Source organism: Puma concolor, chromosome B1, assembly GCF_028749965.1.
Source record: "Puma concolor isolate L17-30 chromosome B1, mPumCon1.1.hap2, whole genome shotgun sequence".
Lineage (NCBI taxonomy): Eukaryota > Metazoa > Chordata > Mammalia > Carnivora > Felidae > Puma > Puma concolor.
In genome coordinates this window covers 128418304-128430811 of record NC_141670.1, presented here as the reverse complement: position 1 = coordinate 128430811, position 12508 = coordinate 128418304, and the positions used below count along the sequence as shown (strand labels likewise).

The window sequence follows — 12508 nt, the reverse complement described above, 5'->3', positions numbered from 1 at the left end:
CTTCATGCTCATTGTACTGTTCTCAACTGCTGGTAACTTGGACCACAGGTTTTCTTTTCTGCTTTGTTTTCCCAGTGGTTATTATAAAATGTCTGCTTAAGTTTGTCACTTAAAGCATGGTAATGCCTGTTCCTTCCTTCCTTATAGGGTCATTTTCAATAAATTATGTTTAGGATGACTGTATTCCGGCTTTATTTTTATTTGCATAAGTTTGACAAACATTTATAAAATGTATTATAAATGCATTTTGAGTACTTTGTCAGCTGCTGCCAGGTATTTATAGCAGTGAATAAGATTAGGACTCTGTCCTCAAAAATGTTACTTCTTAGGTAGGGAGTTAAATCTGGCCTTAAACAATCCCTCCCTTCTTGTAGAAATTAAAAGATACTTGTATTGTAAGAGTGACACACTGTGGCAGGAGAGAGGTACTTCAGTATGTGGCTTTTTAAAAGAAAAAAGTCCCCGAAGTGATACTTGAGTCTTTTAATCAAAGAGGTGGTAATCAGGGCCATATTGAGGTTCTTTTTTTTTTTTTTTTCCACATAATTATCCAGCAAGTAGGAATTGCTTTTCCCCCCTTTCTTCCACCTGAAAAAAATAGCTTTATCATATTTTTTGGAGGAATAATTTTTCTTTGTCTAAAACAATACCTGCAAGAACAAAGAAGGTCAGGTTAGCCAAAATTCTACCAAAGATGCCCACCACTTAAGGCTTTGTTGAGCACCTTATTTGTGCACCCATTTGTATATTTCATATTATGTAAATAGGACCATATTTTCTATGCTCATCAATAACTGTAGATTTACTAGTAGATCCTGCATTTACAGAGTCTCTGCATTTCTTAAAGCCTTTTGTGGTGAGGTATTTTGGTGAAGTATTTTATAGGATTATTAACATGCCTTTTGTCTTCAGGAAACAGTAATTTAACAGTAGAGTGTTCTTATACATTTCCCTAAGTGCCAGCTCATCTCTCTCTCTCTTTCTCTTCATCTCTCCATCTCTCACTTTCTCTTCATCTCTCCATCTCTCTCTCTGTCTCTCTCTGTCTCTCTCTCTCTCTGTCTCACACACACACACACACACACACACACCATTAATAAAGATATTATGGAATTACGTATTGAGATTTATTTAAGTTAATATAATTTTGAAGATCATTTTTTAGTATCTACATTATGACTTTGTAAATGCCTTTCTTAGCCATGTAGTATATTACATGATTACTTTTTTTTCCTTGCTTAGCATTTTGTTTTCTCTAGGTAATAGTGGTCTTGGTTTTACTTTGTCCAGTTTTCTCTATATTTATTATTTCAAACTTTCCCAGCTGTCTAAATTTCCCCTCAGTTTTAGACACTTCAGGTATTCCATTTGTATTTCATCTTCCTATAAAAAAAGTCTCATCTGGAATCTTAAGACCTGCTCTGGTTTAGACTGGTTGGATTATAGGCCCGCTATTCACCTGTGACCTTGGTATGTTATTTCCCTGACATCCAGAGGAGTCCTTGTTGTCTCGTGTGTTGGATCTCTTCTTCCTGAATCTCATGCATGCCTCTTTATTCTCTTGGTTTTGTGAGTACATACTAGGAGGTAATAGGTGGGGGAATAATATAGTGGTGCTAGATCGCCTGATTTTGAGTCCCAGTTGTGACATTTCTAATATTTATCTGACCTATAGCAAGTTCTTATTCTACATTTCTTCATTTGTAAGTTGGGTGTAATTATGGTACTGACCTTTGGGAAGTCTAAGGGTTAAATAAATGCCCATTCAACTGAATTCTGGTTCTTAGAAAATGTTAGCTGTAGAGATCCACAATATTTTGCTCTGGAAGTGTTGTATGTATTTCTAGTGAAATGCTAAGAAACTGTTGTTTTCTGCTTATCCTCCATATCAGTTATAGCCATATCAAATGCAACGTTTTTGGATCAAGAACAGTTTTTCTTTCTGTACTTTAAGCTGCCTCGAGGCTTTTAAACAGATTTATGGCTGGTTACAGTACCCACAATATATTAAGATGACATTTTTTTCAGCCTCCCTTTGTGGTAATTTGACAAAGGTCTGTCCAATGGGATGTAAGCAGAAGTATATTATGACTTTTGGAAAGTGCCCTTATAGGATCCCTTCTTCCTGTTGACTGAGATGTCAGTATGATAGTAGGAACCCCACTTATTGAGGATATGAAGCAACAAAGTAGAAAAATCCTTGACTTGGGAACCATCATATCGGATCTGAAGTGTTTCCACAGGTCTTCGTTTACATGAGAGAGAAATAAACTTGTTGTATTTAAACGCTTAGTGTTTTGGATTTACTGTTACTCATAACTGAACCAAATCCTGACAATTTCATCTTTCAGTGAAACCTTTTCCTTGAAAATCTGATGTTTTACATTCATGGACAACGTACATTACTGGATAGATTTAAATTCTAAACTGGCAACAATAATTTGGACCATCTCCGATGTTGGTTGGCTTAAATGGGAGGAGAGGTAGGGACAGTAGGAAGTCCCAAGGGAGGTAAATTTTGAAATTTTGACTTCAAAAGTAACCAAAATGTCAAGCTCATTTAAAAATCTCAGTAACCGGGGCGCCTGGGTGGCGCAGTCGGTTAAGCGTCCGACTTCAGCCAGGTCACGATCTCGCGGTCCATGGGTTCACGCCCCGCGTCAGGCTCTGGGCTGATGGCTCAGAGCCTGGAGCCTGTTTCCGATTCTGTGTCTCCCTCTCTCTCTGCCCCTCCCCCGTTCATGCTCTGTCTCTCTCTGTCCCAAAAATAAATAAAAGTTGAAAAAAAAAAAAATTTAAAAATCTCAGTAACCAATCAAACTGATGCAGCTTGAAGTAAGAGTTACCTTTTGCACTCTCCTCAATTTCCTCTACAAGAATTTCAAACATAAAAAATTAGAATAAGGTAGCAAAGCCCCATGTCCTCAGCAGCAGCTTCAGTTCCTGGCTGATATCTGATCTTGTTTCCTCTATATCCTCATCCACTTTCTTCCATCTCATATTATTTTGAAGCAAATCTCAGAATTCATTTTATCCATAAAAATCTAAATATATATCTCAAAAAAGATATTTTCCCTAAACAAAACTAACTACATTGTCACATCTAATAAAAATCATCAATAATTCCTTAATGTTAGGAAATATCCAAAAAGAAAATATCTGCATTCAGTGTTCAAATTTTGTTTCTCATAAATGGTGTAAGTTTTTTTGTTAAGTAATTTTGAATTAGAATCCATTAAATAAGGTCTACCTGCTGAGATTGTTTGATATCAGTCTTTTTTTTTTTTTTTTAAATATTTATTTTTGGGAAAGCACAAGCAGAGAGAAGGGGACCAAGGGTCCAAAGTGGGCTCTGTGCTGACTGACTGAGCCACTCAGGACCCCATTGATATCAGTCTTTTAATTCTCTTTTAATCTGTAGGTCCCCCACTCATCTATCTTTCTTTCTTTTCCTATAATATCTTTGGTGAAGGAACTGGATCATTTTTTCTACAGTTTCCCAGTCTGGATTTTTCTCCTTCTGCTTCCCTGGTATAGTTTAACCAGATACAGTGTATATATGGCTGTTTCTTTTTTGTAATGTTAGTTTATTTCTTCTCTAGATTCTGACGTAATTGAATTGATCTTCTTTGGGCCAATGTAGTTCTTTCTTATTTCTGGCCTTATTACTCTGGAAGAATTTTCTAGGTCCTAGATTATATTAGTCTCTATGAGAAAAGTGCCCATGGAGTTTTGTACTTTCCCTCATAATACCAGTTATTACACTTAAAATTATTGGTTGCATATCTTTCCCAATGACTATAAACCACATGAAGATAGGGACTGTGTCTACATGCCAGGTACCTTCACCAGCTAAGCTAATATTTGCCAAAAAATTAGAGAGCAGTAAATGGTAGTTGTTTACAAAAAAAATGTTTTGTTTTTTTAAACTTTTAAAAATTTTTTTTTTTCAACGTTTATTTATTTTTGGGACAGAGAGAGACAGAGCATGAACGGGGGAGGGGCAGAGAGAGAGGGAGACACAGAATCGGAAACAGGCTCCAGGCTCCGAGCCATCAGCCCAGAGCCTGACGCGGGGCTCGAACTCACGGACCGCGAGATCGTGACCTGGCTGAAGTCGGACGCTTAACTGACTGCGCCACCCAGGCGCCCCTGTTTTTTTAAACTTTTAAAAGGTCTTTTTTTTTTTTTTTTTTTTTAAATTTGGGAGGTACTAATTGTAGTGAAAAGAAAACAGTATGGACTTTGGAATCTTATTGTACTGTGTGACCTTGGAAATTGTACCTTGGTTTATTCATCCAGAATTGGTGGATTGATCTGGAGTTATTGTGAGGATTTAATGAGTTAGTGAATAAAAGACATCTAGTAGTTTCTAGACCATACAAGGCACACAATATATGTTCTTTATTTCCTGGTTATTCTTGTTCTCTCACAGACCTACACATCATAAACATATACACTCACACACACCCACAAAAGACATGAGATTGGTTTTAGGCCTATAGTTTTGGGGTTCCTTTAAAAATATATTTAATTGGGGCACCTGGGTGGCTTAATCAGGTGAGTGACAGACACTTGGTTTGGCTAAGATCATGATCTGACAGTGGCAGGATCGGCCTGCATCAGGCTCCACGCTGAGCTTAGAGCCTGCTTTGGGATTCTCCCTCTCCCTCTTTCTCTGCCCCCTCCCTCTTGGTGTGCACATGCTTTCTCTCTCTCTCCAAATAAATAAACTTTAAAAAATAAAAATATATTCCTTTTTTGTTGTTTTGCTTTTTTTGAGAGAGAGTACATATACTCGCACAAGCAGAGGGGAGGGGCAGAGTGAGAATCTCAGCAGGCTCCATGTTGGGGCTCAGTGCTGGGGCTCCATCCCACCAACGTGAGAGCATGACCTGAGCTAAACCAAGAGTCCATGGCTCAACCTACTGAACCACCCTGGTGCCCCAATAAAATATATTTTAATTAAAAGTTCTTTTTTTAAAAATTTTTTTAATGTTTTATTTATTTTTGAGAGAGACAGAGTGTGAGTGGGGGAGGGGCAGAGAGAGAGGGAGACACAGAATCCGAAGCAGGCTCCAGGCTCCAGGCTGTCAGCACAGAGCCGGATGTGGGGCCCGAACTCACCGAATGCACCCAACCGAACGCACCCAACCGTAAGATCATGACCTGAGCCGAAATTAAGATGCTTAACCCACTGAGCCACCCAGGTGCCCCTTAATTAGAAATTCTATTAGAACCTCCTTAAAATCTTCATGGCACTTATTCTAATATACCCTGCTGTTTATGTGTAAATCCTTTCCTTGGAAAGCACAAAATGGGAGATCATATTGTGATTATTAATATTGTCCATGTGAAAATGTAAAGTAGTATGCAAATAACTTTGTATTTCACAGTGCCATTTTGTGAAGTGCTAAGTTGTTGTGTTTTTTAATCCTGCAGTACAATAATAACATGGCTTCAGAATAGATTGGAAATTTTCTTTCCAACTTTTTCTATGTTAGATGTGAGAAGTGCATATTATAAACACATTTTAATTAAATTATCATAGTATATCTTGTATTTCTATTATTTTAGCTTTTCTGTAAACTTAAATATACTGTGATCACAGGAATTATTTAGAGTTGTTCATGTGATTCTTATTGTAAATAGGAATATGCTGAGTAAATAAGATGACATGAATCAAAATCATGTGTAGTTTTAACATGTAGTTTTACTCTAGTTTCCTTTATTCATTTCTGGATTGTGGGACATTTCTTTTTGTCCAGCCAGGTTGTTAGCTTTGTAGACAGCTGTGGGCTTTCTGTTATTCTTCACTAAAAATATTTTTTTATAATGTTCTTCAGGATATTCTTTTCAACTATCTACATAGAAAAATTCTAATTCTTTTACAGCTTTTACATGATGAAGTATTCAGTGTCTTCTTTAGAAAAAAATGCAAATATATTTTTGAAAGAAATTCTTTGAGCTTTCACAGAAAGCCATTTATACAAGCATATGTGTATTGAAATTGACTTTTTAAAAAAGTTTTACCAAATTACTGATTGGTCATGGTTAACTTTTGATTCATGCGATATTTTTCCAAGCAATAGTCTCAGTTTAGGAACAAAATTTAAGTGACAAATAATAGTTGGAGTTTTGAAAGCTCGAGGGGTGGTACTTTGATGATAGATAGGGAAAAGTATATTTTAGGAAGATTAATCATATAGTAATATGTCATAGGCAGGGAAAGTGATGAAAATGGGGCAAGATATCAGGTATGCAGTTATACAATACTATTACTTTTGGTAATGAAGGCGAATCTGAGATTTTGAAAACAAAATTTGATAGGAGATGTTAAACATCACTTTAGAGTTTCTTCTATAAGAGAACATCCACTAGGTTCAAAGTAATAACTAGCTTGAGATTGTGCATTTTGGGGGAGAAAGATATGTCTTATTTCAGCATGGTGAGTTGGAGGTGACAGTAGGATTTATCAAAGAAACATGGAAATTCAAATATAGACATGAAGAAAGAAACAGGTTCTCTTAGCACTTGATTAAGGTCATTAGTAAAATATTCAATGAACAAATTGTCTTTTCCTCATAAAGAAAGAAATTGATACTGGATTTCTATTTACTAGATCTGAACTGTTAAATTATTTTTCTTTTTATGCCATAGTTCACAAAGATGTCCAAAACTAATGGCTTATCAGAAGATTTGATATGGCATTGTAAAACACTGATCCAAGAAAGGGATGTAGTTATAAGGCTTATGAACAAATGTGAAGACATTTCAAATAAGTTGACAAAACAAGTTACCATGCTCACTGGAAATGGAGGTGGATGGAACATAGAACAACCCTCCATTCTAAACCAGAGGTAATATTTGTTATAAATACCTATTTCTTATTTTATCTCAGCTGTATGAAAATTCAGAGCTTATTTCTGTATTGTGCCTAGGGAACTTACATGTGGAAGTTTTATGAAAACTAATGTTAGAAGGGAAGCCCAGAGTTTCCTTTAATGACACATAAGTGATGCAAGAATTATTTTTTATTGATACCCCTTTCCCCCGACCCTGCCAAGGGTATTTTACTCCATTATATCTTTACAGATTAGAGGGAGGAATTGTTATGGTCTTATATAACCTATGTTTTCCTTGTCTGATGACAGATGATTTCATATATAATCACAAAAACTGGAAAGGTGGTTTTAGCTACTACCCCTTTACACAGTTTGGTGCTTCAGAAGAAAATCAGCTGCTTAATTGTATCAATGATAAAATTTGTCTTAGCTCAGTTTCTTTTTAATCATAAATAAAATGAAATTATTAAAATATACTGTATCTGATTTAATATTTTAAATGCTTTCAAAAGCCCAGAGTTTTAAATCTGTTTCTGGAGTAGAAACATATCAATAATGAAAAGGACACTTATTAAATAGATTATATAAGGAAAGATTATAAAAACTATATTTCCCAAAACTGCTAGTGTCAGTAAAATGCCTTTTCAGAATTCTTACAAAGAAGCAGATACTAAATTATTTTCAGTAAAAAAATTGTACAACAACCAGTACATATTAAAATGGCATTTTATAATTGTGATGCCCCCAGTTTGCATGGTGTTGGGATATTGGGATGGAAAGATTATTTTGAACTTCCTTTAAAAGTTTATTTTTAAGTGGTTTGGGGACTCAGAACTATTCAGGATACTTCCTTTTAAAGAAATGTATAAAATTGTTTACTGTGATAATATTTATAGTGGCAAAAACATGGAAACAATCCAAGTTCCTAAAATCAGAGAATAGAATATATTATGGTATGAATAGTTAGAGTGGATTATGGTATATCCATAGTATTCAGTAATATGTAACGTTAAAAATGAGTTACATTTGTTCAGAATATTTCTGATAGGTATTTAATAAGATTAGCACTAGGTACTAAAATTAATTACCTTGGTGATTTTATTTACTTCTTCTAGTCTTTTTCTAGTCAATGATCAAAGCATATTTGCTGATCATTGGTTAATTAAAAGTCAAGATATGGTTACTGGCCTTTAATAGTAAGCTACAATCTTTTCTGTGCCCTTCTAGGGTGCTATGGGATGGTGTAGGGAAACGTGATGCACTTCCCACAAAGAAGCTCTTTTCTCTGTTGCATAGAAAGAACTATGGCCATGTCAGCAAATTCATCTCCTAAAAGTGTAGTTGGAGCTGCTCCTTCTTGTTCTACAGCATTGGATATGGGGAGTTCTTCACTCTACAAGACTTACCCAGTTGAGTCTACTTTATCATAATTTGGATTTTAAAAAATCAAGTGCTTTATTGCATCACTTGAAAAATTTCTCTCTTAAACCCACATCCACAAAGTCCTGTTACTTGTAAATAGTATGATCAGGTAATACACTGTCCTTCCTTTATGCTGAGGAATTTTCTGATGAAATATTTAATAGATGAGAAAAATTGCTCTTTTTAAAAATTGCTCATTGGCTCTAGCCCGAAATAGAACTTCTAATACCTGTGTAGATAGTTTCTTGAGAGTTCATGTAAATGCACTTTTAGGGGGTGAAATTTGTTGTCTTGGTTTTTATTTTTAGCCAAGGTAAGAGTTGCACAAGCAGTTTTACTTGGTATACTGGCCAGGCATCATTGCTGCTGAGCACAGAGACAATTAAAGTAGTTTTCTTGCCTTGGGAAAGGAGTTGTTAGCATTGGAGGAAAATGTCAAACCATCCTGATGACTAAGCTACCCTGCTTTTCTTAACAGAACCAATTCTTTGTAGCAAAGTTTACGTTGAAGCAAAATTATGTTAACCATTTATTATTACAAATTTATATTAATTGTAACAGAAAAAAGTTGTCTTTTAGAGATAAAGGACATATAGACATACCAAAATCCTTATTAAAAATAAAGTCTTTGCAGAGGGAAATAAAATTTCTTGCGTGTATCTCAAAGCTCAAAACTATTACGTTCATAATTTTTATTTTAAAATGTCAAAACTAAAGATACCAAAAGTTAAAATATAATACAGTGAGGGAAAAGAGAAAAAAACCTCAGTATTTTTCCCTTTTTATTCCTACTGTTAATGTAGCCATCTCTCAAACTTTAGCAGTTGATCTAAAATATATTAGCTTTAAATTGTTTTATCCGAAAAGATTTCTCAGATGTTCAATATAAAATGTATTTAATTATATGTGTCCTGTCTTTTCTGGGCTAACTCTACCAAGTTACTCTGATTTTGTTTGTCCTCAATTTGATAGGATGGTTTCCTATCATGTTCTAAACAGTTGCTGTGAAGCCATTTGACAGTGATGTGGATGCAGATCAGTACTGCAGATGTGACTTGAGTAACTCCAAGTGCTATGATGTAAATATTTTAGCCGTTTGGATACTACTGTTAGTGCAAACTAATATTGTGGTATTGTCATCAGCTGTGTCACACTTAGGGAATATAAACCTTTTGGTCAGCTAGTATCCCTAATCTTATTTCATATCAACTGCTTGCAACAAGTCTCTCTAGACTATTTCTGCATTTTGAACACACATTTAGCATATTATTTCCATTTCAAGCTTATCTCAAAACTTTGATACCAGTTTCTCCCAACAGGAGATTTAAACCCAATTAAATTTTCACTCTGAAAATAAATCCTGACTCTGGAAGGATTTTTTTTTTCCTCCTAACAAAACAAGTAACTTCAAAATAATATGCTGCCTCATTTTCTTTCATGGTCTCAGAAAATCTTAAAATAATTTTTTTTTCTTTAGTGAGAGGTACCAAAAGATATTTATGGTCTGCTGATGAGAAGAGAGCACTTAAACTAATTCAGAAGGCGTGGGCAGATTACATTTTTATCTATAAACTGGTGGTGGGGGGGGTGGTTATATGCAGTCATGAAAATTCTTAGAAAACGATAGAATGTCAAAATAAATAGAAGGTGTGATTGTACAGCATCTAAATATTAGATCCTGCTAGAGAAAGAATATAGCTGCCCTATTTTAAAAATTGGTCATAACAAATTGGATTTAAAGCATCTTTGTCAAAATTGCATTTTCATTGATCTTTTTGCCTTCTGAAGAAAGGATCTGTTGATGGGCAGCACTGTTGGGATACTAAGCAATAAAAAGTTATTGGAAGCTTAGATAAATCCAGTAGAGGAGCGTATACACAAAAATACATATGTGTGTGTACACATACACAAGCACACACATTGTATTTTTAAAACAAATATTTCAGTATAACAAAGCTATTTAGTATCTTGATAAGAAACAGCCAGCAGAGCTGTTTTGTGATATGGATGAAGCCATTTTTATTTGATTGAAAAACTCTATATAGTAGATGCTTCTCAAAACTCCTTCATCACTTTTTAAAGTTTTAGGTATAGTGAAGAGTATTTTAACAGCTACACTAGTTTCTCAATATTTCTTGGCTATTTGTGATAGATCGATGTTGGGATAGCATGCTTGGCGCTTTGATGCATTTATAAATGATGTACTTTGCCCACCTTATGAAGTTTCATCATTTTCATAAAGTATGAACCTTACATGTGTGGGATGACTAAGGCATCAAGAGCGGCTCAAAAATAATAAAGAACTCAGTTTTGACCATAGAGCGGGTGGGTCAGGAGGAAAGAACTTTTTCATGTTCTGCTGTTGAAGGGCTGAGCTCTGGATCCGACCTAGATTGGATACCGTCTCTGCCACTGCAGTACAGTGCATTTGGATAGCTATATGACCTTGGGCAAGTTACTTCTCTTCTCCGAGTCCCAGAGATCAGCTCATCTCTAAAATGGGGATAATAATATTACTGCTTTATGATTAGATTATATGAAGTAATCATGCATGTCATGCCCATAGCCTTGTATCTGGAATAGAGTAAATATTCCACTATGAGCATTTACTTTCACCATTGTAGAAAATTCATTTGGATCTGGAAATTAAAATATCTATGGTAATATGTTTTATTTATTATTACTTTTGTAGTGGCAGTTGAAATTACATGTCCAGGAAAACAAAGACTTTTTTTTTTAAATGAACTGTAAAGATTTCAGCAATATTGCTGAATTTTTCCCCACCAATGTTTTTATTTTTTTTAATGAGAAATGTTTTATAGATTGCATGCCCCACAGTTGAAACATAGATTTATTTTTAATTTTTTTTTAATGTTTATTTTTGAGAGAGAGACCAGTGGGAGAAGGGAGGGGCAGAGAGAGAAAGAGGCACAGAATCCGAAGCTGTCAGCTTCAGAGCTTTCAGCACAGAGCCCGACATGGGGCTCAAACTCATGAACTGTGAGATCATGACCTGAGCCGAAGTTGGACGCTTAACCGACTGAGCCACCCAGGTGCCCCGAAACATATTTCTAATTTAAGATGTATATCTTTCTACCCCACCTCTTTTACCCCATTCTAATTAAAGTCTATTGATTTTAGAATTTGGCCCTTTAACCATTTTATTATACCATAGCTTTGTTCAGACTCCTTACCTATGTGCAGATAGGATGTGTGTAATAGGTAATTAAGGGGAGAGGATAAAAGCTGGAGAATGAGAGGTATGTCTTTATCCTAGCTTTTCATGTTAATATGTATTGTGTGCTGACCTAGGGAGGATAAGAATAAACTTTTGAGTGAGATGGACTTCCTTAGTTAAAATCTTAGCCATCCATAACACTTTGTAGCTATGCAGCCTCAGGCAGATTACTTAGCATCAGGTTTTTCATCAGTTTCAAATGATGATAAAAGGCAGTCTTAATGGATGTTAAAAGATTAAATGAGGTGGTGCTTGAAAATGGTATTTGTGTATCTGTATGTAGTAGGTATTTAGTAATAATTGCTATTGGTTTTTAACTACTTGAACTTTAAGAAAAAAAATAGTGTTTTTATTGGTAATAGCCTTCCAATATTACCTTCCAAACAAGTTATTTCCAAATTATGTGTTTCCAAATTAAATGAGATTTTTGACCCTTGCCTGCTACTTTCTACTTTTTGATGCTCATTGATGTCTCTCAAATTTATATTCATATACAGTTCAAAAACAAATACATATATATGCCTTCCAGATATACATACCACTGACATTAGAGGTGACTGACACTCATTCAGAAAGTGTTTATTCAGTCAACCTGGCAAAGAGGCAAATTAAGCTTGTGTTGTCCTAATACTTGAAGTTCCCTAATGTGGTATAATTCAAATCCATACAATACCATTTTCTAGTATATATTAGGTTAGTAATATGTTATCATGGTTAATATTGTGATCATTTATGGAATTAACTTATAATTATCACAATTACATTATGACTGAACATGGAAATATTTTTTGTAATTCTTAAAGCCGGAAAAAGTAAGTCAATACAAAATAAAAGTTGAGAAAATAGAAGAAAATGCATTGTGTTTAGGGCTCTTTTTTCTTAACTAAGTGTAAATAGCTTGTAAGTTAAAAGGTAAGATTAGACATAGGTATTTCAGTTTTTGTGTGCATTGTAAACTAAAACCTCATGTCATAAAACTAGTAGAGTATAAAGGTATAGAAGT

At 34.8% G+C, this 12508-nt stretch overlaps 1 protein-coding gene across 6 annotated transcripts in view; it reads left to right on the top strand.

Annotated features, from left to right (window-relative positions):
* Nucleotides 1-12508, top strand: part of SMARCAD1 (SNF2 related chromatin remodeling ATPase with DExD box 1) — an 80432-nt gene that overhangs the window by 47042 nt on the left and 20882 nt on the right. For all 6 annotated transcript variants that reach the window (XM_086704571.1, XM_025921534.2, XM_086704569.1 and 3 more), the window contains one exon: nucleotides 6661-6860. In XM_086704571.1, coding sequence (XP_086560697.1) covers nucleotides 6661-6860 — 200 coding nt within the window. The remainder of the gene's footprint in view (nucleotides 1-6660; nucleotides 6861-12508) is intronic.